Source organism: Dipodascopsis tothii, assembly GCF_038497935.1.
Source record: "Dipodascopsis tothii strain CBS 759.85 unplaced genomic scaffold V1510scaffold_28, whole genome shotgun sequence".
Classification (NCBI taxonomy): Eukaryota; Fungi; Ascomycota; class Lipomycetes; order Lipomycetales; family Lipomycetaceae; genus Neoaidaea; species Neoaidaea tothii.
Window position 1 is genome coordinate 54,908 of NW_027118012.1, and position 25,096 is coordinate 80,003.

Below are 25,096 nucleotides of genomic sequence, written 5' to 3' on the forward strand. Positions count from 1 at the left end.
CATTGGGACCATCGCCAAACATGGTGGTTAGGTGGAAAATTGCCGCGACCGCCGCCGACCGCACAAAAGCCGGCCGGGAGAGCGCCCCAGAGCCGATCACACGCTGAAACCGGGTGCACAGACGCCGACGACCGCGGGCTGCCCATGGCCGAGCCCCCAGACCGCGCGGACGCGCGCAGCGCCGACACGGCCGGATCGCCGGCCGCCGCGGCTACCAAACACGACGCCGCGGGCGCCAAAAAGCCCACGAACGCGGTCAGAAACCGGCGGCTGACGTACCTGATGCGCCGGCACGACGAGTACTTCACGAGCAACCTCTCGGACGCCAACCCAGGCCTCTACGACAAGCTGGTGCGGCAGCACATGAGCGCCCGGGAGCGCGAGGCCGAGATCCAGACCAAGGGCTGGTCCGGCAAGATCTGGGAGGACCTCCAGCGGGCCGAGGAGCGGCTGCAGCAGGCGCACGAGCCGCGGCCGCCGTCCGAGACCGACGAGGAGGTCTTCTACGACGGCGACGAGCTGTCCAAGAGCGCCGCCCGCGAGCTGTGGGAGCGCATCATGGGCCAGCGGTTCCTGGCCGGCCACGACGTAAGTCCCTCGCGTGCGCGCTGACCCAGACCGACTTCGACTACGCGGCCGTCGACGACTCGAGCGAGTGGGACGACATGGACCAGATTGGCCGCGACGCCCAGGACTCGTACTTCGACGACGAGCCCGCCGACGCCGGCGCCGCGCTCGTCGGCCAGACAGGGATCCAAGACTATTAAACAGAGTATACAAGACCAAAAGCCGGCTGGCCGGCACAGAAACCAAAAGAAACCAAAAGTTCATGACCACGGACCAGCACCTTTTACATCACGCCCACCGAGACCCACGACACGACCAGCGCGGCCGCGACAGCCAGCACGGACAGCACGGCCAGTGGCCGGGCGCCCGACGTGTACACGACCGTGATCGAGACGGACGGGTTGGACGTGTAGGTGTAGGCGGTGGTGCACGAGGACGTGGTGGTGGTGCAGTCGCAGGTGGTGTCGCCGCCGCTGCCGCCGCCGCTGCCGCCGCCGTAGTACGTCGTGGCCGCGCCCGCCGTGGCCGAGGTCGTGTACGTCGTCGAGCAGCTGCCGCCGGTCACGTCGAAGCGGCCCGAGTAGGCCTGGTCGCCCGAGTCGGTGAGCGTGGCCACCAGGTAGTACGTGCCCTCGGAGATGTCGACGTACCACGTCACGCTGCCGCTGGACGCCTCCAGGCCGCTCTGCACGGTCGTCACGACCGAGCCGGACGTGGACATGACCTCGAGCGTGAACGTCTCGGACTCGATCGAGTCGTCGAACGACCAGTCGATCGTGACGGTCGTGCAGCCCTCGACGTCGGACGGCGTCTTGAGGTTGAGCCCGACGGCCGACGCCGACGGCGTGGCGGACGTGGTCGTGCACGACGACGACGACGACGAGGTCGTCGTGGTCTTGGTGCAGTCGCAGTCCTCGAGCTTCTCGGCGGCCACCAGGCCGCGCGGCGGCGCCAGCGTGGCCAGACGGGTCACCGTCGAGAGCGACGTCAGTCTGGCCGAGGCCGGCTGCACGGCCGTGATGCCGGTGGTGGCGTTCGAGGCGGCCGAGGCGGCGGCGCCGGCCGCGAGCAGGGCGGTGGCGACCGCGCGGACAAGAGTCGAGGCGCGCATTCCGAGTCCGGGGATCCGAGGCCGTTCGATCCGGTACCTAAAAAGAAGATTGCTTAGCAAAAGTATCCTCCGACGGCGTCTCTGCACGGGCAGGACGCAGCAAAACTAGATAGCAAAAAGCGAGATGTGTGAGCGAATGCCGGTGGGGTTGGCTGCGGGTGCCATTTATAGGTCGTGGCCTGCCAGGTACGGGGCCGCGCAGCCCCGGTAGGTGGTAAACAAAGTGCCTGATCGGGCGAGGCCATTGCCATGGCAACGCTGCGGGCGCCGAGCCATTGGCTGCGGCTGCCCCTGGCGACGCTGACAGGCGGCGGGGCCATGCCAGTTTGGGGTGTTTGTTTACGTTTGCGTCGCCCGGGCAACGCGCGCCGCGCGGCAGCCCACGCGCGACAGCCGCGCCCACGCGCGACAGCCGCGCCCACCGCGCCCGCGGACGCGTCGCGCCGGCTTGGAGGCGTGCGCGGTCGCCGCCCACGCTGCTGCCGCGAGTGCCCGCGCCCCTCTTGAGCCGTCGGGTCGCGGTCCGCGCGCGGCCGGCGCACTGTGGCAGCCCATCTGGCTTCCTAGTTGGGACGAACAGACGCACGCCGTGTGACGTTTACGCCATACGCCCACGTGCATATGCACCACAACCGTCTACACCGCGCAGCTCTTGCTGCGTATGCGTCACCGCCCCTGTGCGCCGAGCCTTGACAGGCGGCCACCGCTAGCAAGCGAGCCGACTCGGCACGGGAACTTTATGCGCCGGCTAGCGCTGGCCAGCGCCCAGCGCGCGCCCAGCTGGCCCGGCCTGCGTGGGCACGCCGGCAGGCAGCCGGACGCATGGCTGTCGCGCGTCCGTCGTCGGGCGGCCGGCGATTCGCACGCCGACCGATCGGTACCGGCCGGCGCGCACCGCTCGTATCCAGACCGCCCACATCCGGACTAGCGCCCTCCTCGGGGCCACGCCGGCGGGACGCTAGTGTCGTCCATTCCGTTCCGGAGCGCGCTAGTCCCCGCACAGCCGGGCCTGCAGCGCGCGCAGCCGCGTCCTGCATGTCCGCACAATAGCGCTGGCCTAGGCCCGAGCGGGCGCATCGCGACACAAGCGCACCGTCGCGCCGCGCCATCGTAGGCCCCGGCCGGACCACTGCGCGACGCTGCAGGTCGCACGCATCCCTGCGTCGCGCCACCCTGTTCGGGGCGGCCGCATCCGTGCGTCGCGTCGCACCGCCCGCCGTTGTGCGACGCACCATTCCTCGAGTCGGCGCCCCTAGCCCAGCTCGCCTAGCCCCCGCCGCGCTTGCTCCGTCGGCTTGCGCTTGCCCACGCTTGCCGACTCTGGGCGCACTTGCCCATGCCCGTCGACTGGCGCTCGCGGCATCGCTGTTCGCGCACCGTTCAGCCCTTCCGACACCGCCGCCCGCGCGGGCCAGGCGCCGCCACCGGCGACGACGCGGCCACGTCGCCGCACCGGCTGCACGGCCGCCGCGCCACACCGTGCCCCGCCCGACATCTGCGCCAGTCTGCTAGCCCAATCGGGCAAACTGCAAACCGGTCCATCGGGCAACTTTAGGCCACATGTAGGTTAGCACGTGTAAGGACCGCTGCCGCTTCCGTAATCACGAAATCTCTCTGATTCTATTCCTAAAATTAAATTTTTTGCCAATTTTTTTTTCCTCTTTCTGCACACCCGGCATAAAACCCTAACGTTTTACAAATCTAGCCCTAAATTTTTTCGATTTCACCCGGATTCCCTGTTTTCCCTCGAATTCCCTTCCTGACTTTTTTCCCCCTTTTCTTTTTTGCAACGCATATCTTCCACCTCATCTCGTCTCATCTCATCGCATTATAAACACTATATCATAACCGCCGGCGCAGGTTCCACGATCAAACCCCACTCGACTCCCTGTCAACGATCTACGGTCTCTGTGCAGCAATCAGCAACGACTGGATGCAACCCGGCGCTTGATTTGAGTGTGTAGAAGGGAATAATTGGCATATACAAACGCGTGTGCGTCCCAGTTGGCGTCAACACCAGACCCGCACGAAGCCCACGAGGACAATTCGACCCGGCGAACCCTGATGACCACGACGGCCGTGCCGATATCGACAATTGGTAGACCCCGGCACACACCCACCATGACCGCGCCGTCGTTCTCGCCCGAACTCTCGCCCTTCCGGCCGATATCGCCAGTCTCTCTGGAAGATCCGAACGCCCTGTTCCCGGTCCGGATAAAGAACCTACCGCGCGACCTCACCCCGCGGGAGTTCCACCTGATCTTCACGTTCGCCAAGGACTATGTCAAGAGCGAACTGATTCCGCTGCCGGCGGACGAGCCGGCGGCGTCTGCCGTCGGCATCGTCTACTTCCGCGGCTACGGCTCTGCTCGTGACGCGCACGACACACTCATCGCGCGCTCGGACATCTTTGACCTGCACAAGGGCTCCAAACACGGCTCAGCTGCGAATGGCGCCACCAGCTCCTCGGCGGTGGGCTCGCCGCTCTCGGGCGGACCCCTCATCTGCGAGTTCCTCGCGAAGCCGGTCTTTGACCAGCCCTTCAACTTTGCATCCACCGGCAAGCCGCCCTTTGCCGCCCTCTCTGGTGGCCCGCTCTCCTCCTCGCCCTCGAACCCGCACCCGATCAACGGCTCCATTCAGAATCAGTCGACGACGAACCCGGCCGGCGTGCCTGGACCCCCGGGTGCCGCCAAGCCTTCCTCGAAGTTCAACTTTTCGCAAAACCAGTTCGAGACCGGCCTGCCCGGCCCCGCGATCGACCTCAGCCAGAAGGCTGGACACCCGACCGACTTCTACCCCGACGTGTTCTCGCCCTCGTCGCCGCGCGGGTCCTTCCCGGACGCTGTGGGTGCCCAGATCGGCTCCATGGGCGCGCCTCCGCCTGGAGCTGCCCCCGGTGCCCCTGGGTTCCCGCGCGTGACGGGCAAGTCCGTTCTGCTCGAGTCTGCTGGTCGTGACGATGAGGAGTACGAGGACATGGTGAAAGACCCGGTCGCGTGGCTTTCGCGCGCTGGAACGGGCTCTGTGAAGGGTCCGGTCGGCTCCACCGCCGGCATGATGTCGCCTGGTCAGTCGCTAGGCACCGGCATCACCACGGCGGGCCCGCCGCCGTCGGCTCCCGGCCAGCAGTGGCCGATGCCGAGTGAGAAGGGCCGCCGACCAAACGGCTCGGCTCCGGGTAGCACAACGCGTGCGTTCTCGAGCCTGTCGATCGGTGGCAAGGGTGTGCCCACCCAGCCGGCCAACGGCGCACTCAACAACGGACAAGGTGGCTCGCCGAACGGCAACGGGGCGGGTGCCCAGAACGCGGTTGGTGGCCCGGGCGGCCCGTTCAGCCCGAGCAACAACGCAACCACGCTGCAGGCATTGCAGAACGGTGGGCGTGTGTTGCCTCCGGCTAACCCGGCCGACCAGAACCCGCCGTGCAACACTCTGTACGTCGGAAACCTGCCGATGAACACGTCCGAGGACGAGCTCAAGGCGCTGTTTTCGCGGCAGCGTGGCTACAAGCGTCTGTGCTTCCGCACTAAGATGAACGGGCCAATGTGCTTTGTCGAGTTCGAGGACGTCGCGTATGCCACGCGCGCGCTCAACGAGCTCTACGGCCGTGGGCTGTCCAACAGCGTCAAGGGCGGAATCCGGCTGTCGTTCTCGAAGAACCCGCTTGGAGTGCGCTCGAACACGTCGCACAACAACAACAACAATAACAGCAACAACAACAACAGCAACAGCAACAGCAGTGGCAACGGCAACGGCAACGGCAACAACGGCTCGATCTCGAACGGCGTCATGGGCGGCAACAACATGGTCAACAGCGTGTCTGGCAACGGCAGCATGAACACGAACGGCAACATCGGCGGCGGGCCCGGCAACTTCAACGGCAACGCCGGCTCGTCCACCGTGGACCGCAAGGGCAGCCTTTCGCATGGTGGTGGCGCGTCCATCCCGGGCTTCCTTGTCGGCAAGTGATGCCGACACGCTCTTTGGAGACCTCATTTCCGGTTTTGTTTGAGTTCTGTTCTCTTTTTTGACTTCATTTCTGCGTCTGAATTTTCTATCATTTCATTGCCCCGCAGTGTCAGGAGTGAGTTTCGAGTTTTTCCAACGATCGGTGGACTGTAAAGATAAACGACAAAGCTGTCTGCTTGTTTTGCCTGCTTTTTGTATTACAATATTTTGTTGCTGCTTTTTGTTTTACTACAATCTCGCCGAGCGGTTCTTTTTGAATTATCCTCTATTTTTGATCTCATGAGCAGCTCAACGGGTCCTGCTTCCCTTTCAGTTTTAATCAATTGGCGCTACTACGGATGGTTAACGGTATCATTGTATTTTTCTCTCCTCATATCATTTGAAAAATAATAAGCTGCATATGATTGTTTCGTTGTTTAACACGGCCGGCGGCGCTCGCTGCCGGCCGCAAGTCTAGATTTTACACGGCGATATTCTATTTTTTTGTTTACTTTATCTCAGCCGGCGGCTCGCCGCCGGCGGGTTCGGGATAAATCATAGGGACTGTGTGATATATCTATGCTTGTACAAGTTGTGTCTAAACGTTTGATTGAATTCGGATCGGGTAGAGCCATATGCATACGGAGCGCATCGAGGTTCCTGGCCGCGTGGCTCCTTTTTGACGAGTTTTGATTGGATCTCTACCGGCCGGCTCGCCTGTCTTTGCGCGGTCTACCGCCCTCGGTCTTTGCAGTTTGCTATCGGTTTTGTTTAACATATCTTGCGCAGGTGCGCGGTCACGTCGTCATGTGCGTGCCGGTGCAAGTGAAGCATGTAGTGGAGCAAGTATTTTTTGTTGTTTTGTGCTTTTTGTCTTCTTTTTGTTTGATCGTTCTCTCTACCATTTGATCCTGTCGTTTCTGGGCATTGGCGAAGTAATTTTGTATGAGTACTCAAGCTTTATTCTTAGTCCGGCGTTGCGCCACACGTAGCTGTTCGGGTGCCTGGGCGGTGTCATGGCGCATACCCGTTACCCGGCCTCCACCGCCGCCACGCCGCCGCCAACCTCGCTGCCAGCGCGGGACAGCCGGCATCCATCGACCCCATCGCGGCCGACCCATCACCGTCGCAAGCACACAGATCCAGCCAGCGGCAGGCGCTGGTAGTCTCCAGAGCGCCAGACAGCTTGCGGATGGGCTGCGGTGCCCGCATCCGGAGCACACACAGACCAAGGCAGCGGCGGCCTTGAGCCGACTTTGCACCACACGGCCCCGAGGGGCCCGGGAGAGACGGCCGCGGAAGGCGGAAAGCGCGCGGCAAGAGCGACGGTCACGATGACTGCCGGAGGGAAGCGGCGCGTGTGGGTGCGCCGGCCAAAGGGCACGGCGACGACGATTGCCGTCTCGGACGGCGAGATCGTGGGTGAGTGGACGACGCCGCGGCGGCGGCCGCCGGCGGGCGGCAGGAACCGGGTCTGGGCCCGTGGCGACCGGGCGCGGGCGCTGGATGGGCGCTGCGGGCGCTGGCGCGGGCGTGGCGCCGGCTGATCTGGCCTCGCTGACCACACAGACGACCTCAAGACGTACTTGATACACAAGTTCCACACGACCCTGGGCCGGCTCTACGACTCGCCGGACCTGGTGGTCAAGCTGGTGGCGCCGCCGCCAAGCAGCAACCATCGGCGGAAGAAGCATGGCCCGGACGCGGCCGACGGAACAAGCGGCAGCCCGCACGACGGCCACGACAGGTAGGAGCCCGTTCTCTGCAGCCGCGCTGACGCCAGCTCGCACTCGAGCCACCGCAAGCACCACGGCCACGGCCACGGACACTCGCACGGCCACAGCAGCCGGCCAACCAGCACGCAGCCGGACAAGACGCCGGCGCAGCAAGGTGGGCAGCCGCGGCCGGGCGGGCTGACGGCAGACCGCATCCTGCAGCCGGACGAGGTGCTCTGGACGGTGCTCGACCAGACGTATCCGAACGGCATGACCATGCACGACGCCCTCGTGGTGGAGGTCGTTGAGGACTGGCAGCCGCACCAGCCGCCGCTGGCGATGCCGCTGCCTCCGAGCGCGGCGTCCTCGGCGTACCCCACGTCCGTGCCCGAGACCGCGCCCGGCGAGTACTTTCCGATGCAGCCCAAGGCCGGGTACATGCCGCCGGTGCTCTACGGCGAGGCCTACGGCGGCCGCGTCCACCCGGGCTATCCGTACCAGCAGTCGCCGGCGCCGGCGCCGATGGCGGTGGTGCGGCCGAGCGTGCAGCCGCTGCAGCACATTGCAGACCAGATCGAGCGCAAGCTGACGGGGTCGCCGGCCGAGATGGCGGGGTCGCAGCTGCAGCTGCCCACGGCCGGCGCGCCGTCGCCGGCCGCCAACGCCCACAGCCCGCTGCACGGGCCGCCGGTGGTCGAGGCCAAGAGCGAGCCGGCGGACGCGCCGGCGGCCGCGGCCGGCGACGGCGACGCGGCCGCAGCGCCGGCCGAGGCGTCCGCCCAGGACGCCGCGTCCGTGCCGGCCGACAAGCACGTCGCCGGCGACGGGTTTGCGTCGCAGACCCAGGGCAGTCGCATGTCGGCCGCGCGCTCGCGCAAGCAGGCCCGCGCCAGCGGCCAGCAGGAGCACGGCGCCATGTCGCCCGTCGTGTCGCTGCTGGACGGGATCGTGCCGCCGATCAAGGTGCTCATCGTCGAGGACAACATCATCAACCAGAAGATCCTGGAGGCGTTCATGCGCAAGCGCAAGATCCGGTCCAACGTGGCCAAGAACGGCAAGGAGGCCATCGAGAAGTGGCGCGAGGGCGGCTACCACCTGGTGCTGATGGACATCCAGCTGCCGGTGCTGTCGGGCATCGAGGTCACCAAGGAGATCCGGCGGCTCGAGCGGCGCAACAAGATCGGCGTCTTCGTCGACGAGAACGAGGACCCCGTCAAGGAGGAGGACATCCTGCCGCCGATGCAGTTCAAGAGCCCGGTGATCATCGTGGCGCTGACGGCGAGCTCGCTCGACTCGGACCGGCGCGAGGCGCTGGCGGCCGGCTGCAACGACTTCCTGACCAAGCCGGTGTCGCTCGTGTGGCTCGAGCGCAAGATCAACGACTGGGGCTGCATGCAGGCGCTCATCGACTTTGACGGCTGGCGCCAGTGGAAGGACGAGGACGAGACGGGCGCGCGCAACCGGCGCAGCAAGAGCGCGCAGCGCAAGTAGACCATTTTGCCTGTACAATACACGTGATCGCATGAGCCGCACGCCGCACGGCGCACCGCCACGCCGCCACGCCGCGCCACAGATCGGCACGCCGCACCCCGTGCGGCGCCGGTCCCACCCGCCTTATCTTGCATCATCGCGGCCCCGGCCGACGCCTTGACCAGCTGGCCGGGCACGCCACTGCCACCCGCCAAGCCCGCGCGCGCGACCGAGATAGCGTGCGATAGCGCGCAGGCCGCGGCGGTCTCCGCCGCCGGCCCCATTCGTAAGCCGCGCCAGCGGACGTAGTAAGGCCCGATCGGCCGACTCTTGCGTGCGGGCTTACGTCGCCGGCGTCTCCAGTGCCGGGCTTCATATACTCCCGGATTCCCGCGGCACCGCACGACACGGGGGCAACATGGCGAGCCTGATCGCAGACGAGCTCGACGACGAGCAGATGCTGCTGAGCGGCGCCGACGCCAGGTGAGAGGCGCGGCCGTGCGGCTCGTGCGGCTCGTGCGGCGCTGACCCCAGTCCCCCCCGCGGCTTCGCGCCCTACCGCGACCAGCCCGGCGCGCCCGCCACGAGCCTGCTCGGCGGCGAGGCGCACGGCCGCGCGACCACCCGGCCGTCCTCGTTCGTCGCCACCGGCGAGAGCGCGACCGAGATCGCGCTGCCGTGGTGGCGCCGGCCGTCCGTCTTCATCCTCCTGCCGTTCTTCTCGCTGCTGACGATCGCCCAGGCCGGCCTGATCGCGCCCCAGGTCTCGCTCATGCTGCGGCTCGTGTGCCGCTACTACTACGCCGAGAACGGCGGCACCGCGGAGGGCGTGAGCCCCGCGATCGGCCTGCTGGCCGAGGTCGACCGCTCGTGCCAGACCGCCGAGGTCCACAACGCCACGTCCAAGGTCCAGCTGGTCGTCCAGCTGCTGTCGGCGCTCATGGGTACGTAGCCGCATCGCGGCGCTGACGCCAGCCGCCATCGTGTGCCCGAAGCTCGGGCTGCTCTCGGACCGGATCGGCCGCACGGCCGTGCTCGCCATCGGCTCGTCCGGCACCATGCTCTCGCAGGTGCTCGCGCTGGTGGCCGCCAAGTCCGCCAGGGCCGGCGCGTACCGCCTGCTGTACCCCGCGGCCGTCGTCGAGGGCCTGACCGGCTCGCACACCGTCCAGATGGCCATGGTCATGTCGTACGCCTCGGACTGCACCGCGCCCGAGAACCGCGCGTCCGTCTTCGGCGTCCTCCACGGCGCCATGTTCCTCGGCATCGCCGTCGGGCCCGCGCTCGGCGGCCTCGTCGTGCGCTTCACGGGCGACCTGATCAACATGTACTACTGCTCGATCACGATGCAGGTCCTGTCGATCGTGGCCATGTTCACGATCGTGCCCGAGTCGCTCTCGGCGCAGCGCCAGCTCAACGCGCGCGAGGTGCACCGCCTGAGCCGCCAGTTCGACCCGCACACGCCGCGGCGCAGCCTCAGCGGCCGCGTCTACAGCGCGCTCAACATCGTCGAGCCCCTGCGCGTGCTCTGGCCCAACGACGGCACCAAGCTCTCGGTCAAGAAGAACATCCTGCTGCTGTCGCTCATGGACGTCACGTTCGTGTGCACGGCGATGGGCGCCATGCTCGTCATCATGCTCTACTCGGAGCTGCGCTTCGGCTGGACCTCGGTCGAGACCGGCTTCTTCCTCTCGGTGCTGGGCTCGTCGCGCGTGGTCATCCTGCTCGGCATCCTGCCGCTGGCCGTGCGCTTCCTCAAGTGGCGCTACCCGCAGCTGGCCGTGGCCTCCGGCGCGACCTACATCGACGTGATCCTGATCCGCTTCGCGCTCGTGGCCGAGTTCTTTGGCTACTGCCTCTTCGGCATGGCCACCACCGGCAGCCAGTTCACGGCCGGGGGCGCGCTGTCGGCGTTCGGCGGCATCGCCGGGCCCATGATGCAGTCCACGCTGACCAAGCACGTCTCGCGCGACTCGATCGGAGCCGTAAGTAGCCCCGCCGCTCCGCTGACCCCAGCTCCTCGGCGCCACCGGCCTGCTGCAGTCGCTCGCCCGCATCGTCGCGCCCACGATCTTCAACCTGGTCTACGCGGTCACCGTCGGCTGGCGCCCCAACACGGTCATGTACGTCGCCGCCGGCGTCTACGTCACGCTCTTTGTGTTTTCGTTCCGCATCAATTCCGACATCCACGGCGGGCTCTACGACGTCTCGGCGGACGACGTCGACCACGAGCCGCTGCGCGACCCGGCCGCGTACACGGACGAGGTCGAGCTGGACGTGACCGGCGTGCGGCGCTGATTTTGTTTGCTAGGGTAGGTACATCAAGGAGTTTATTCGGTGAGCTCGACGACCTGGTCGGTGCCGACGTAGTCCGGCAGCGCAAAGCCCCACTTGGCGGCCAGCGCGCGGTCGACGAACCGCCCGCCGACGAAGTGGCGGCCGCGGAAGTGCGCGCTGGCCGGCTTGGGCGCCGTGAGGCTCACGAGCGCGGCCGGCATAAACGTGCAGCCGTCGGGCGGGCCGGCGTCGACGTCCCAAGACGACGGGATGTCGACCGAGATCACGGGTTTGCCGGCCGCGGCCAGCAGCGCGATCACGTGCGGGAACGGCTCGCGGATCGGCGGCTTGAACGAGAACCCGAAAATGGCGTCCACGATCTGGTCGGCGTCGGCCACGGCCGCGTCCACGTCGGCCACGAACGGCACGGCCAGGTTCTCGAGCTGGGCCACCAGCCGCTGCGGTCAGCGGCGCCGCCGCGTACGTACCGTGTAGAGCTCCGACCGCGGCCGCTTGGGGTAGTACACCGACGGCGCGTACCCAAACAGCTTCAGGTGGCGGGCGGCCACCAGGCCGTCGCCGCCGTTGTTGCCGGGGCCCGCGATGACCAGCACGCGCGGCCGCTCGGCCGGCGGGTGCACGCGGAAGACGGCCTGGGCGCACGACAGCCCGGCGAGCTCCATCTGCGGTCAGCGCGCCCCGCGCGCCCCTACCAATTGGTCGATCGAGAACGCGCCCGTCGACATGAGCTCCTGGTCGAGCAGCGCCGCGCTGCGGGCCGAGAGGAACTGCGTCAGCGGCGCCGGCGACGGACTCACTCTGGCGGCCATGTTTGGCGGCCGCGGCGGCGGCGCGCGCGGCGTTACCCGGGCACGCACGTGCCTCGCCTAACCCTGTGCAGCCACCTGCCCGGCGCTTACCCGGCGTACACGCTGCCGCACGCGCACATCTCCCGCGCCGCGCGCCGGCTGTGCCGCATCCGCCGCGCCGCGCCGCACCTGTCCCGCCAGGCCCCCCTTTTGCTAGCGCACCCAGGACGCGTCCCTCTATTTTGAAAGTTGGGGATCCAGTCCAAAATACCTGGGTCAGTTTATTTTGAAAGAAACAATAATACACATAATAACGAGGGCTCACTTCTCTCCCCCTTTCCTTCCCCGTCTTTGGCTTTGACAGCGTTCAGGCGACCCGATCGATCTCCGACCAGCCCACCCGCGCCGACAGATTGAGCTTCCCGTCCAGGTACGTCGGCAGGGGCTGTTTGGTAGCCGCACGGCGGCCGCGGACGCACTGACGCGCAGGCTCCCGCAACCGCCACCATGTCTACCCACACGATGCGCCGCAAGAAGAACGTCAAGAAGGGCGTTCAGTTCTGCATGATGGTCGCCGGCATCTCCGGCACCGGCCGCACGACGTTTGTCAACACGCTCTGCGGCAAGCGCGTGCTCGAGTCGTCGACCGAGAACGGCGAGGACGACGACCCCAAGAACGCGCACATCGAGAAGGGCATCAAGATCAAGCCCGTCTCGGTCGGTACGTGGACGGCGGCGCGGCGCTGACGGACAGAGCTCGAGGAGGACGGCGCGCGCGTGTCGCTGACGGTGGTGGACACGCCCGGCTTTGGCGACAACCTCGACAACGAGAGCTGCTTCCAGGAGATCCTGGGCTACCTCGAGCACCAGTACGACGACATCCTGTCGGAGGAGTCGCGCATCAAGCGCAACCCGCGCTTCCGCGACAACCGCGTGCACGTCCTGCTGTACTTCATCACGCCGACCGGCCACGGCCTGCGCGAGCTCGACATCGAGCTCATGAAGCGCCTGTCGCCGCGCGTGAACGTGATCCCCGTCATCGGCAAGGCCGACACGCTCACGCCGGCCGAGGTCGCCGAGTCCAAGAAGATGATCATGGAGGACATCGACCACTACAAGATCCCGATCTACAACTTCCCCTACGACATCGAGGAGGACGACGAGGAGACCGTCGAGGAGAACTCGGCCCTCCGCCGCATGCTGCCCTTCGCCGTCGTCGGCTCGATGGACATCCACGAGGTCGCCGGCTGCAAGGTCCGCGCCCGCCAGTACCCGTGGGGCCTCGTCGAGGTCGAGAACGCGCGCCACTCGGACTTTGTCGCCCTGCGCTCGGCCCTGCTCGGCTCCCACCTGGCCGACCTCAAGGAGATCACCCACGACTTCCTGTACGAGAACTACCGTACCGAGCGCCTCTCGCGCTCCGTCGACGGCACCCTGTACGTCCCTCCCGCCGCGCCCGCTGACTCCAGCAACACCACCATGAACCCCGAGGAGCTCGCCAACCAGTCCTACATGATGAAGGAGGAGCAGCTCCGCCGCGACGAGGAGAAGCTCCGCGACATCGAGGTCAAGGTCCAGCGCGAGATCGCCGAGAAGCGCCAGGAGCTCCTCGCCCGTGAGATCGAGCTCAAGGAGATGGAGGCTCGCTTTGCCAAGGGTGAGTGAGCGCGGCCGCTCTCGGCCTTGCTATGTAATTGCTTGCATATTAATTCCCAAGCCAACCTCGACGCCAGCGTCACCTCCAAGGAGGCCTCCATGCCCGAGATCGCCAACTCGACCCCGCCCGTGGAGGTCTAGGCTCCGACCGCCAGTAGAACTCTATTGGCCACCGGCCCTGTGTAGAGCTCTGCCGCCATTACACCTCCGCCCTGGCCCCGGACACAAAAGCAAGACCAAACGAAACCAAATAGAATGCAATGTATATATATTGATACATAACATACATATATATACCATCGGTTTGTATACTATATACACTACTACTTCAGCCTGTCTCTCCGCGACCGTCCCGGCGCTCGCGGACGCAGCAGGCCTTCGGGGGGCTTTTTTTTTGTACGGCTGCACGCTGTTTTACTTTTTCCTGTTTTCTCTTTATTTTTTAATCTCTGTTTCTGTGACGTCTTGGCTCAATGTATGTTTGTTATCGAATACACCTGTGCGCTTTACGACTGGACGTGGCCGCCCCGGCGCCGACCGGCGGCAGTGCTTTGGAGGTCATCATGTTAACGTAACAATACAAAGACAACAGACATGGGCTTTGGCCAAACACAGTACAAAACAGGCCGCCTTCTAGAAATGCAGGGCGTGCGCTAGACGCTCGAGGCGGCCATCACCTTCTTCTTGTCGAGGATCGCAAAGTGATCGTGCGACTTTTTGATCGGCGTCCGCGAGAAGTTCTTGACAGCGTCCTTGTGGGTGGCGTCGATCGGCGTCGTCGGCAGGGTCGCGTCGGGCGCGACTGACTCGCAGCAGACCTCGATGCGCCCGACGTACGGATCGTTGAGCGCCTCGGCGATCGTGCACCGCCGGTGGGGGTTCGGCTCGAGCATGCGCAGCAGCAGCCGCCGACACGACACGTTGAACGGCCGCAGGAACCGCACCGACGGCAGCGTTGTCGTCTCCTTGTTGGAGAACTTCACCGTCGGGTTCTCCTTGTGAAACTGGTTGATCTTCTGGCGATACTCGGCGAACCGCTCGTCCTCGGCCTCGTCGGCCTTGGCGAACGGCAGGCCCTTGTACGCCATGCAAAGGTACACCAGCGCACATGACCACACGTCGAGCATGCGCGGGTCGTACAGCAGGCTGTCGTGCCGTAGGCCGTCAAAGACCTCCGGCGACAGGTACGGCTCGGAACCGCACATGCTCGAGCACATCTTGGACACGCCGTCGGCTTCCTGCTGGAACACAAAGAACACGCCAAAGTCGGTGATCTTGAGCGTGCCGTCCGTGGTCAGCAACAGGTTGTCCGGCTTGATGTCGCGGTGCGCGATGCCCTGCGAGTGCAGGTACCCGACGCCGCGCAACAGCTGCTTGAACAGGCAGTTGCGGTCCGACACTGACATCACGTCGAACCCGTTCTTGATCAGCGAGAACAGGTCGCCCCCAGCGCAGTACTCCATCACATGGCACCACCGCCGCGACCCGCCCAGACAGAGTTCCTCTGTGTGGACGATATTCGGGTGCTCGAGCCGCTTTGAGATCATGTACTCGTTCGCCAGGTTCGCGCGATACTCCGAGTCCGTCTTGTACGGCCCGCAGTGGTGGAACTCCTTGACCGCGTAGACTTTGGTGTGGTCCTTGATCAGGTGGACCATCTTCACCGTCGCCGTCGCGCCCTTGCCGATTGTGTGCTTCTTCAGCGGCAGCACTGACGTCGACGAGTATTTGGACGACAGCGCCACCGTCGGCATCTGGAACAGCGGCGGGTACTCGACGTGGGAGTCCACGTCCGAGTACGAGTTCGACGCCGAGTTGAGCACCGACGGCGGCGCCGACGTCGGCGCCGACCCGACGACCGACATCGTCGCCGACGCCGCGCCGGACGCCGGGCCCGAGCCCACCGCGGACGGCGGGCCGGTGCTCGCGCCCGACATCAGCACAGGCTCGGGCGAGTCGTGGTGCAGGTGGTCGTGCAGATGCAAGTGCAGCGTCGGCCGCGTCAGCTTCGATCGCAGCGACGCCGTGAAGCTCGAGCTCCGGCTTGGCGCGCTGTGGCCGGCCGGAGCATGCGCCGAGTCGTAGTGGCCGTGGCGGTCCTTGCGGGCAGCCGCGACCAGCGCCGCGGCGGCCCGCGCCGGCGACGAGAGCGACGCCGAGCGCGGCAGGCTTGCGCCGCCGCGCGCTGGCGACACCGACGACGACACCGACGACGATGGCTGTGGCGACGGCGTACTCGGCCGCCGCGACGGCCACACAATGTCGATCGGCGTCGACGCACCCGTGGACGCGCTCGTGGTGGGCACCGGCGCCGGCTCGTACACGGCGTCGGCCGCTGAGGCCGACACGGACCGCCGCATGTGCAGCGACGCGCGCGACGACGACGAGCGCGACGCGGTCGGCGCCGGCCGCGCAATCGTCACAACCGGCACGCCGCCCGCAGCGTGGTCATCGCCGGTCGCGACCGACGAATCCGCCTTGTCGGCTTCGTCGGCCGCCGTTCCCTGCGGGTGGGGGAACGAGTCTTGGTGCCTTTTCATGAACAACATCGCGTGAGGCTCGTTCGGCGGGTCCTGTAACTCGCGGCGCGCAACAGCAAGCGCTCCCGGATTCGGGCCGAGGGCGGGGGCCGGGCGACCGGATACCGGCGGTGACGGGCGTCACGGGCCGAATAGCAGCGGCGACTGCAAACACGGGACCAGAATGTCCGCACACGGCTGGCCGGGCGGTTCCGGGGTGTTGGACCGTTGGGGCAGTCGTTCCGTAGTGGGGACGACGCGCACAAAGGCCTCACGGGCGCACAGACGTAGCGGCGTCCGTTCTGGGCTTTGGCGGGCGCTCGCTGTGGCAGACAGCGGCACTCAGTGGCGGCCGGCTCGGTCACCTGCTGGATCGGGCGTCGGTGGCCACGGATCGGTCGAGACACGCGGCGACGGCGGCAGTCCGCGTCTCGGAGTCTGTGGCAGAGGAGTAGAAGGCGCCAGTCATCGGCGTGCCGGACGGCCGGTGGGCGCGAGCGCAGCTGACAGAGCGCGCAAGGCGCGGGTGCATTGGCTGTCCGCGGACGGACGGCTCACAGCGGGCGGCAGACGCTGCTCGGGGCAACGGCGGGCGGGCTCGACCGGGCTCGGCGAACGCACTCGTGAGCGGTGCGCGGGCGGGCTGCACGACGGCTGAACAGGGGTGCTGGACAGGTCAGCGCTGCGCTTGATACAGCGCGCCGCAACCGGCGCGGCGAGCCGGCGCCGTGGGTCGGTACTTACTCTTGCAGCTGCGTGCGTCCAGAACAGGACACGCGGCGGGCGATCTCAGGGGTGTTCGTGCCAGGCGGCGTCGTTCGTGTCACTTGCGGTCGCGCAACACTCGGTCGGGGTGTTTTATAGCAACCAGCGCTCGTTGGGGACGGCAACAGGGAGGGGACGTTGGCTAACAGGCCTTGGCCGTCGCGGAGACCTTGCCCAGACGGGCGCGGCCTAGCGGTCCGGCTGCATATCTGCGGCGGCGGCGGGCCGCCTGGGGCGCTATCGCGCCACCCGCGACCGGGCCATCGGCATATGCGCGCATGTTCGTGGTGGTTGTGCCGCATGTCCCCGGCCGCCGGCTCTTTGTTCTTGGGGGCGCACTTTCTTTTTCTCTCCACGCCGTGCCCGCAAAACTTTTCACCGTTCTTTCTTCCGGCCGGACAAGCACGCAAGAAGCCATGGTCGTTTGCATGCGGTTGGTCCGCATGGGCCGTAAGCACAATCCTGTGTACAACATTGTTGTGGCCACGCAGAGGTAAGCGACCGCCCGGGACCGAGGTGCCGACGGCGACCGCGCGCCGGCGCCGCATAGCCGGCGCCCGCTACCCACCACCGATCGGCGCCCGGCCACGCCCCCTCCCCCCCCGCCGACCCGGACACACGCTGACGTGCAGAACTGGCCTCCGCCGCAAGCCCATCGAGGTCATTGGCACGTATAACTCGATCCCGCAGGCGCCGCCGCCTGGTGAGGACGGCCCTATGGTCAAGAATGTCGAGCTCGACTTTACGCGCACCAAGTACTGGCTCGGTGTCGGCGCCCAGCCATCCGACGCCGTTGCCCGGTTGTTCAAGCTCTTCGGCCTGCTGCCGGAGCAGTACCCCGGCCCCAGTCGCTCGCTAAAGTCGGGCTTCCGGCAAACGCCCAAGGCCAACCAGAAGTAGCTGGGCGGCTACGTTTTGCCGCCGCGCCGCGCGCCGTGCGGCGCCGTTGTACATAAGCATTGTATCATACAGTATATACACCATGACGTCTATATGCGCGCCGCTGGTCCGCGCCGCTTCTCCGCGCCGCCCGGCCTGCCCGGCCGCCGCTAGTCGGCGCTGCCAGCAGAGCCCGTGCGGCCGGCCGCACCGTCGCCACCGGCCGGACTGTTGGCCGCGTCGGCGGCGGCTCCGTCCGCGTCCTCGTCCGCGTCCTCGTCCGAGCTGGCGTCCATGTCCTCTAGCTCGCTCTCCAGCGCGCTCTGCCGCGGCTCGAGCTCCTCGTTGTCCTCCAACACGATCCGCTTTGGCAGCCGCGGCAGTGCGATGTCGCACACCCGCTCCTCCATCAGCAGCGCGTCCACGTATTCGTCCATGTACGTCAGCTGGAACCCGTTTGCGTTGCGCAGCTTGAGTTTGCGTCTGTTGGCCAGCAGTGGCTCCAACAGTGTATACACGTCCACAGCCGGGTACGTCAGCCGAATGTAGAACGCCGCCAGCGCCTGCAGGTACTTGAAGTCGTCCGCGGCGAGATACTCGAGGATGATCTCGCGCTCCGGCTGCAGCTCGATGATCTTAAACGATAGACATAAGAACGGTGTAGGCTTTTGCTGGCCATACTGTCCGCCGATGTACGTGAGCTCTGCCGCGCGGTCGCACAGCGTGGCGGCTTCCGTCAGCACCCTGCCGCGTCCCAAACTTACCTGAGAGCCCGAAGCATTGCTCCTTCCAGTAGAGCGAGTCGAAGATGCGCTCGCGGATGATCTTCTCGATCAAGAACTGCGGTCAGCGCGCCCGTTGGCGTCCACCTACCGCCGGGTTTAGCGAGTGTACAGTCTCGCTGGTGCGGACGACGCCTGAGAGTCAGATTCTGTCCGCACGGCCGCTCTGGCGCGCGCCTTACCTCTGTCGACGATGATCCCGCGCTCTTCTTCGGCCATCGGTGCTGGATCGACGGGGTCAAATTTTCGGCGCGCCGCACTCCCAACACAGTGCTGGGACCGGTGGTCTAGGTGCGCGCTACGTGCGCTACGGCCACCACCACCGGGCGCGGACAGCGCGGCTGGTTGGGCGGCCGGTCAGGGATCGTGAAGAATGGGGGTCTATGGACTATGGTACATCACTGGTTCGCAAAGAACTCGCGCGACTCGCCGCACGCCGCGCTCTTGCACATCGGGCAGCGCAGCGTGTACTGGTGCGTGTGCAGCTTGTCCTCGCGTAGGTGCTGCAGAACCAGGTCGGTCAGGGCCTCGATGAACATCGGGTGGCCGTTGAGCGACTCGGCACGCCGGACGGTCGGTACACCCAGGTCGCGGATCATCTCGAGGTCGAGCTCGTGCAGGGTCTCGATGTGGTCGCTCGTGAACGCAATCGGCACCAGAACAAGATTCTTCTGGTCGCGCTCAATATACGACTCGACGACCTTGGCCGTGTTGGCGCCTAGCCACGGACTAGGGCCGACCTGGCTCTGCCACACGAGCCGGTACGGGTTCGAGAACCCGAGCTCCTCCATGACGGCCCAGACGGTCGCGGCAACCTCGGCCGGGTACGGGTCGCCGCGGTTGACGACCGACATGGGCAGCGAGTGCGCCGAGAACAGCAGGACAACGTCCTTGCGCTCGGCCTCGGGGTACGTCTCGAGCTGGTCGCGGATGTTGCTGGCAAACGTCTGCGCCAGGCCCTTGTGAGTCGGCCATCGGTCGATCACGGACCACTTGATCGAGCCCTCTGGGTCGAGCCGCTTGCTGACCTTGGCCAGCTCGTTCAGCGATGAGCCCGTGGTCGAGCAGCTGTACTGCGGGTACTGCGTGAACGCGATCGCCCGTCTCACGCCGTCCGCCTTCATTTGCTCAAGCGTGTGCTCCGTCAACGGGTTGGCGTACCGGAACGCCACGTACGGCTTGTGCGGCGCTGTCTGCGGCGACAGCTCGTCCAGGCGCTTGCAGGTCTCGGCCGCCTGCAGCTCTGACCACTTCCTGATCGGACTGCCGCCGCCGATCTCGTCGTAGTGGTGCTTGATGGTCGGTGTCCGACGGAACGCAATGAACTTGGCCAGCGGCTCCTGGAACCGGCCGAGCGGGATCAGGTCCCCGTCCGCAAAGAGGCGGTAGAGGAAGTCGTAGACCTCGTCCAGCTTGGACGGGCCGCCCATGTTCATAAAGACCACGCCCTGGCCGTCAGCACTGTTCGCTCTCTGCTGGCAGACGGCCGCAGAGCTGCGGCCGTCCGTCCGTTTCCGCGCCGCCGCTTACCGTCGGGCTCTTGCCCGTCTCCGCCGGGCTCGTGACGGTGGCCAGCATGCGCCGACCCACGCCGGCGCCCACCAGCGCCCGCGCCGGCAGCGCCGCGCCACTCCGCGCACCAGCCCACGCCCGGGCCAGTCCTAGTCTCGCTCTGATGCTCATTGTCCTCGCCTGCTGCGCTTTGTGCCGTTCACTGCTGTTCCGGCCTGCGCGGGTGATGGTCTGCTCTTACGTTTCTTCTCGACTGACGGCGCTCGACTACGCCGTAGCTCAGCGGCTAACTCAACTTAGTAATCGTCTGACCCTCACTTGACGATTCCCTGACATCTAGACAAGTACGGCAGATCGGCTGATTAGATACAGCCACGGTGGCTACGAACATCGCCGATCTCACGCCCACGACCGGGAGACGGGCATCTGGGCGCCTGGCAGCCTAGCCTGGAGCGGCCGGCTCCTCAGCGCGAATAGGGGCGCGCCTATTGGCTGGGCCCGCTCAGGCTGCTTGATACGTTTTGGGTTGCTTGGTAGGGTTAGGGCGACGCGTCCTGTCCGCGCGCCGTGCCGCGCCGCACCGCGACTCACGCCGCCGCGCCACCAGGCATCAGACGCCGGCACCATGGCGGACTCGTGGACGTACCAGGCCGCCGACGGCGACGAGGACACACTCGAGGAGTTTGTATGTGGCTGCCAGGCTGCGCTCACGCCAGGACTACAAGAACCAGAAGGACGCGCTGCTGTTCTGCATCGAGATCTCGCCGTCCATGCTGGTCAAGGACGAGGCCGGCTCGTGTCCAGCGCGGACCGCGCTCGAGTCGGCGTACAGCGTGCTGCAGGAGCGGATTATCTCGTCGTACAAGGACGTGGTCGGGATCATGCTGTACGGATGCGCAAAGCAGACGGACAAAGCGTTTGGCGGCTGCTACATGCTGCTTGATCTGGATGTTCCGGACGCAGGCGGCATCAAGCAGGTGCGCGAGCTGCTCGACAGCGAGGCGGATCTGGCTGCGACGTTTGCGCCGGCCGCAGAGCCGGTGTCGATGGCAAACGTGCTCTTCTACGCGAACCAGCAGTTCACGCGCAAGACGCCGTCGTTTGTCTCGCGCCGACTGTTCCTCGTGACGGACAACGACTGCCCGCACGAGGGCGACGCCGCGCTGCAGAAGTCGACGCGGACGCGCGCGACAGATCTGTTCGAGCTCGGGATCCGGATCGAGCCGTTCTTCATCCAGTCGCCGGACCACCCGTTTGACCCGTACAAGTTCTACGCGAGCATGCTGTCGGCGCGCGAAAAGTACGTCGTTGCGGACAACGATAAGGACGCGGGCGAGCTCGTGCCGATCTCGTCACTGGACGGGCTGCAGATCAAGTCGGCGATCAAGTCGCGGCAGACGCCGCGGCACGCCGTATTCACGGTCCCGCTGGAGCTCTCGCCGGGGCTGAGCATCGGCGTCAAGGGCTACGTCATGTACAAGCGGCAGCAGCCCGGCAAGGCGACGTACGTCTACACTGGCGAGCGCAAGTGGAAGGTCGCCAAGAGCGTGTCCAAGACGTACCTGAACAACGCTACGCCCGCGGACGGCGGCACCGCCGTGGCCGTCAAGCGCGAGGACATCCACCGCGGGTTCAAGTTTGGCGGCGAGATTCTGGCATTCACGGACGAGGAGATTGCGTCGTTCCGGCACTTCTCGGACCCGGTCATCCGCATCGTCGGGTTCCGGCCGCGGGACGCGTTCCAGCCCAAGGACAACATGCGCCCGGCGTACTTCCTGTACCCGAGCGAGGAGGACTATGTGGGCTCGGTGCGCACGTTTGCCGCGCTGCACGAGGTCCTGCTGGACGAGGACAAGATGGCGGTCGCATGGATGGTGCCGACCACGCGCGGCGCGCCGTCGCAGTGCCTGCTTGTGCCCAGCCGTGAGGTCGTCGAGACGCACAACGGCCGGCCGCTGCAGGTCGCACCGGCCGGGCTGTACGCGGTGCCGCTGCCGTACGCAGACGACGTGCGCGAGTACCCGCCCAAGCAGACTAACGCGACCGCGCCCGACGAGGCCATCGACCGCGCGCGCACGATCATCGACAAGCTGCTCATGCCCAAAGGCTACCAGCCCGAGCGGTACCCGAACCCGGCGCTGCAGTGGCACTACCGCATTCTGCAGGCGCTCGCGCTCGACGAGGACCTGCCCGCGGAGCCCGAGGACTTCACGCTGCCCAAGTACAAGTCAATCTACAACCGCACGCACGAGGCCGTGCTCGACTGGCGCGAGGCCATCGACAACTTCATGGGCAGCGGCGACGTCGTCGTCAAGCACGAGCCCAAGAAGAGCGTCCTGGGCAAACGCAAGGCCGCGCCGTGACTTACGAACATTACATTTTGGATCTATACCGCAAACGCCTCGTCCGCGGGCCCGTCCGCCGCGCTCGCCCGCCGCGCCGTGCCCACGCCCGAGATGCCCTCGCGCTGGTTCTTGCCCAGCCACGGCTTCTCAGACTCGCCCACGAACGACCGCACGAACGCGTTATACACGACCATGCCCGACACGGTGAACACAAAGCCGACCGGGTAGAGCCAGTACACGTAGTAGCCAAACACCTTGATGCCGATCAGCAGGCCCCAGAAGTCCGACGTCAGGATCGACATGTTGTAGAACGCCGCGGACGACATCCGGAACAGGATCGGCGCCGTCGTGTACAGCACCAGCATCGCCAGCGTGTAGCCCGTGAACCAGCCGGCAACCCGGCCGCCCCACGCCGCCGTCTGCAGCGACTCGCGCTCGAAGATCGCGCACTGCACGCCGTTGATCAGGAACCCAAACAGGCCCATCTGCGCCAGCACCTCGTAGATCGGTCGCTTGGACACCAGGAACTCCTCGAGCGTGTTCGACACTCCGTAGCACGTCGCCCCGAGCAGCACAAACAGATCGCCCTTGACCATGTTGACCGCCTGGTAGTCCTTGTCCGTGAGCATGTCGGCCATGACCACCAGCACCATGCCTACAATGCACACCACAATGCCCACGTACTGCGACCAGTGGTACCGCACCCGCAACAGGAAGAACGAGATCACCACCACGACGACGATCGTCCAATTGTCGAGCAGCTCTGCCGACAGCAGCGTGGTGTAGCTGTACGCCTTGACCACGAAGTAGTTGCCTTCGACGTCGGCAAACGCCAGCAAGAAGTACTTCCAGCAGTCGCGCAGCTGCATGCGCGCGTACTTGCGCACGCCATAACGGTACACCAGGTACGGCGTGAACACGACGGCCAAGATTGCGTAGTTGAACAGCGTCTGGAACGCCGGGATCAGGTTGTTCTCGGCCGACAAGTACGACGTGAACGTGTTGGTCGCCACAATGCAAAGCGACAGGATCTGCCCGTGCACAAAAATGATCCAAAAATGCCAGGTGAACAGGAACTGGAACGGCCGCAACGCCGGCGCCGGAGCGGCAGGCGCCAGAGTGTCGGTCTCGTCCGCGACAGACTCATTGTCGATCGCTACCGTCAGCGCCGCTTGCCGAGCACTTACCGCTCTTGCCACGGCCGAGCGCCGTCAGTTCCTCGGCGGGACCGGGGACGGACGCCATGATGCCAAAGACCGCCTGCGGTCGCTAATACAGTCGCCGGTACGTCTGGTTCTCGGGGAGTCACGAGAGTAGAACCAACAAGGCCAATCGTGACGGCTGACAGAGCCAGCTGGTCGGGTCGAACGAGTCGAGGTGAAGAAAGAAGCGCAGCCAGCTCAGCAAACCTAAACGGGGTGGCCCGATCCGCGGTTGGCGCCCACGCCGCAACGCGCCGCACCGATTGAAGGCTCTCGGCGCGGACGGCAGCGCCCGGCAGCGTCGCTGGCAGTGGCTGGAGCCGACCGACGGCGCCGCTGCCGAGACATGTTTGGACAGCCCTGCTCTCATGAGTCAGACGCCACTGACGCACCGCCACGCCTGCCATCACTGCGGGGACCCGTAGCCGCACACCCTCGAGGGAGTCAGCCGAGGGCCTGGGCGGGGCGAGATGTGGGCGACGTCCGACAGCTTCTGCGAGGGTGGCTGGCCTTCGGGCAGACGAGCTCTATGTGAGCCGCACGAGGTGCGGCATATAGCCGCACGCAGCCCGACAGGCCCGCTTGGTAGACGCGCCCCTGACGGAGCTGCCGCGCAGACTCGCCATATAGCCGCATGTAGCCGCACCGGACGGCTCCGCCGAAGCAACGTCCATATAGCCGCATGTAGCCGCACCGGACGGCTCCGCCGAAGCAACGTCCATATAGCCGCGTAAAGCCGCACCGGACGCTCCGCCCAAACTTGTCCATGTAGCCGCATGCAGCCGCGCAGGACGGCCTCCGCCGAGAACCCTCGACGGAGCTGCCGGACGCTCGTCCATATAGCCGCATGTAGCCGCCCAGCGACGGCGCCCGAACGCGCTCTCGACGGGGTCGCCGCCGGAGGCCGCCATACAGCTGCAGCATGTGACCGCACCAGCCCGCGCCGCCCGAGCGGCGCACCCTTCACGGTGTCTCCGCCGGAGGCCGCCATACAGCCGCAGTATATACCCGCCGCATGTGCATATAGCCGCATAGCCGCCCTGCCGCAGCCGCCAGACTCGACGCTCTATGATTGTGCCAGAGACTATATACAGCTGAACGCCCGAGCCAGCCAGCAGCGCAGCTACGTCGCGCCTGTCTTGAAGCCGCCGGGGCCTCCAGGGCCGCCGGGGGGAGGCGCGTGACCGACCGGCCCGCCGCCGCGGCCACGGCCACGCCGCCGACCGCGTGTCGCCGGGCGGTCCTCGCGGCGACCGGGCTCCGGGCGGCGAGGATGCGACGGTGGTGTCGGCGTAGCTGGCACGGCGGCCGGCGCAGCCACCGCGTCGTCCTTCTTCTTCTTGTCTTTGGGGCGGCGCGTGCGCACGCGCTTCTCGGTCTTCTCCGGGCGCTCGGCGTCGGGCGCGTCTTCTGGCTTGCGGCGTTCGCGGCGGCGCTTCTTGTCGTCGTCCAGCCGCTCCGGCCGCTCCAGCCGCTCCGGCCGCTCCGGCCGCTTTTTCTTCTTCTTGTCGTCGTCGTCGTCCTTCTTCTTGCGCG

General features: G+C 66.1%; 15 protein-coding genes across 15 annotated transcripts; 9 read left to right on the forward strand and 6 right to left on the reverse strand.

The window, feature by feature from the left end:
• The first annotated feature begins 31 nt into the window (after positions 1-31).
• V1510DRAFT_381594 (coiled-coil domain-containing protein-domain-containing protein) lies at positions 32-966 on the forward strand. The gene is made up of 2 exons (XM_066931650.1): positions 32-588; positions 618-966. The coding sequence occupies exons 1-2, from the start codon at positions 145-147 to the stop codon at positions 765-767; spliced, it is 594 nt and encodes a 197-aa protein (XP_066787486.1). The 5' UTR covers positions 32-144; the 3' UTR covers positions 768-966.
• On the forward strand, positions 538-1,983 carry V1510DRAFT_217779 (uncharacterized protein). Its single transcript, XM_066930486.1, has 2 exons — positions 538-588; positions 618-1,983. The coding sequence occupies exon 2, from the start codon at positions 830-832 to the stop codon at positions 1,733-1,735; it is 906 nt and encodes a 301-aa protein (XP_066787487.1). The 5' UTR covers positions 538-588; positions 618-829; the 3' UTR covers positions 1,736-1,983.
• A 1,644-nt stretch (positions 1,984-3,627) lies between these two features.
• On the forward strand, positions 3,628-5,939 carry V1510DRAFT_217841 (uncharacterized protein). Its single transcript, XM_066930487.1, has one exon. It carries the CDS (start codon positions 3,743-3,745, stop codon positions 5,648-5,650), a length of 1,908 nt encoding a protein of 635 aa, XP_066787488.1. The 5' UTR covers positions 3,628-3,742; the 3' UTR covers positions 5,651-5,939.
• A 775-nt stretch (positions 5,940-6,714) lies between these two features.
• On the forward strand, positions 6,715-8,055 carry V1510DRAFT_449159 (uncharacterized protein; the record flags this gene model as incomplete). The annotated part of the gene is made up of 4 exons (XM_066935791.1): positions 6,715-7,051; positions 7,199-7,376; positions 7,413-7,519; positions 7,553-8,055. Coding segments are annotated over exons 1-4 (876 nt in total), but the record flags the coding sequence as incomplete, so codon positions are not given.
• A 62-nt stretch (positions 8,056-8,117) lies between these two features.
• V1510DRAFT_420973 (CheY-like superfamily) lies at positions 8,118-8,870 on the forward strand. The gene has a single exon (XM_066934540.1). The coding sequence runs from the start codon at positions 8,200-8,202 to the stop codon at positions 8,833-8,835; it is 636 nt and encodes a 211-aa protein (XP_066787490.1). The 5' UTR covers positions 8,118-8,199; the 3' UTR covers positions 8,836-8,870.
• A 201-nt stretch (positions 8,871-9,071) lies between these two features.
• Positions 9,072-11,161, forward strand: V1510DRAFT_420974 (major facilitator superfamily domain-containing protein). Its single transcript, XM_066934541.1, has 4 exons — positions 9,072-9,297; positions 9,349-9,758; positions 9,790-10,799; positions 10,831-11,161. Exons 1-4 carry the CDS (start codon positions 9,233-9,235, stop codon positions 11,110-11,112), a joined length of 1,767 nt encoding a protein of 588 aa, XP_066787491.1. The 5' UTR covers positions 9,072-9,232; the 3' UTR covers positions 11,113-11,161.
• V1510DRAFT_431513 (YjeF N-terminal domain-containing protein) lies at positions 10,941-11,921 on the reverse strand (the record flags this gene model as incomplete). The annotated part of the gene is made up of 4 exons (XM_066935438.1): positions 10,941-11,549; positions 11,580-11,774; positions 11,805-11,879; positions 11,910-11,921. 4 exons carry the CDS (start codon positions 11,919-11,921, stop codon positions 11,145-11,147), a joined length of 687 nt encoding a protein of 228 aa, XP_066787492.1. The 3' UTR covers positions 10,941-11,144.
• Positions 11,922-12,063: 142 nt separating this feature from the next.
• V1510DRAFT_420983 (Septin-domain-containing protein) lies at positions 12,064-14,171 on the forward strand. Its single transcript, XM_066934542.1, has 4 exons — positions 12,064-12,621; positions 12,655-13,336; positions 13,370-13,557; positions 13,618-14,171. The coding sequence occupies exons 1-4, from the start codon at positions 12,408-12,410 to the stop codon at positions 13,695-13,697; spliced, it is 1,164 nt and encodes a 387-aa protein (XP_066787493.1). The 5' UTR covers positions 12,064-12,407; the 3' UTR covers positions 13,698-14,171.
• V1510DRAFT_420986 (kinase-like protein) lies at positions 13,969-15,455 on the reverse strand. The gene has a single exon (XM_066934543.1). It carries the CDS (start codon positions 15,419-15,421, stop codon positions 14,210-14,212), a length of 1,212 nt encoding a protein of 403 aa, XP_066787494.1. The 5' UTR covers positions 15,422-15,455; the 3' UTR covers positions 13,969-14,209.
• A 1,193-nt stretch (positions 15,456-16,648) lies between these two features.
• Positions 16,649-17,851, forward strand: V1510DRAFT_381614 (ribosomal protein S16 domain-containing protein). Its single transcript, XM_066931651.1, has 2 exons — positions 16,649-17,333; positions 17,473-17,851. The coding sequence occupies exons 1-2, from the start codon at positions 17,119-17,121 to the stop codon at positions 17,738-17,740; spliced, it is 483 nt and encodes a 160-aa protein (XP_066787495.1). The 5' UTR covers positions 16,649-17,118; the 3' UTR covers positions 17,741-17,851.
• Positions 17,832-18,864, reverse strand: V1510DRAFT_420993 (PRP38 family-domain-containing protein). Its single transcript, XM_066934544.1, has 4 exons — positions 18,684-18,864; positions 18,593-18,636; positions 18,484-18,559; positions 17,832-18,449 (listed from the first exon to the last, which is right to left on the reverse strand). The coding sequence occupies exons 1-4, from the start codon at positions 18,718-18,720 to the stop codon at positions 17,890-17,892; spliced, it is 717 nt and encodes a 238-aa protein (XP_066787496.1). The 5' UTR covers positions 18,721-18,864; the 3' UTR covers positions 17,832-17,889.
• V1510DRAFT_217878 (uncharacterized protein) lies at positions 18,810-20,370 on the reverse strand. The gene is made up of 2 exons (XM_066930488.1): positions 20,032-20,370; positions 18,810-19,949 (listed from the first exon to the last, which is right to left on the reverse strand). Exons 1-2 carry the CDS (start codon positions 20,182-20,184, stop codon positions 18,900-18,902), a joined length of 1,203 nt encoding a protein of 400 aa, XP_066787497.1. The 5' UTR covers positions 20,185-20,370; the 3' UTR covers positions 18,810-18,899.
• A 181-nt stretch (positions 20,371-20,551) lies between these two features.
• V1510DRAFT_381624 (SPOC like C-terminal domain-containing protein) lies at positions 20,552-22,620 on the forward strand. Its single transcript, XM_066931652.1, has 2 exons — positions 20,552-20,698; positions 20,730-22,620. The coding sequence occupies exons 1-2, from the start codon at positions 20,639-20,641 to the stop codon at positions 22,374-22,376; spliced, it is 1,707 nt and encodes a 568-aa protein (XP_066787498.1). The 5' UTR covers positions 20,552-20,638; the 3' UTR covers positions 22,377-22,620.
• Positions 22,299-23,920, reverse strand: V1510DRAFT_421001 (uncharacterized protein). The gene is made up of 2 exons (XM_066934545.1): positions 23,546-23,920; positions 22,299-23,514 (listed from the first exon to the last, which is right to left on the reverse strand). Exons 1-2 carry the CDS (start codon positions 23,601-23,603, stop codon positions 22,400-22,402), a joined length of 1,173 nt encoding a protein of 390 aa, XP_066787499.1. The 5' UTR covers positions 23,604-23,920; the 3' UTR covers positions 22,299-22,399.
• On the reverse strand, positions 23,598-24,713 carry V1510DRAFT_217947 (uncharacterized protein). Its single transcript, XM_066930489.1, has one exon. The coding sequence runs from the start codon at positions 24,591-24,593 to the stop codon at positions 23,967-23,969; it is 627 nt and encodes a 208-aa protein (XP_066787500.1). The 5' UTR covers positions 24,594-24,713; the 3' UTR covers positions 23,598-23,966.
• Between the last annotated feature and the right edge of the window lie 383 nt (positions 24,714-25,096).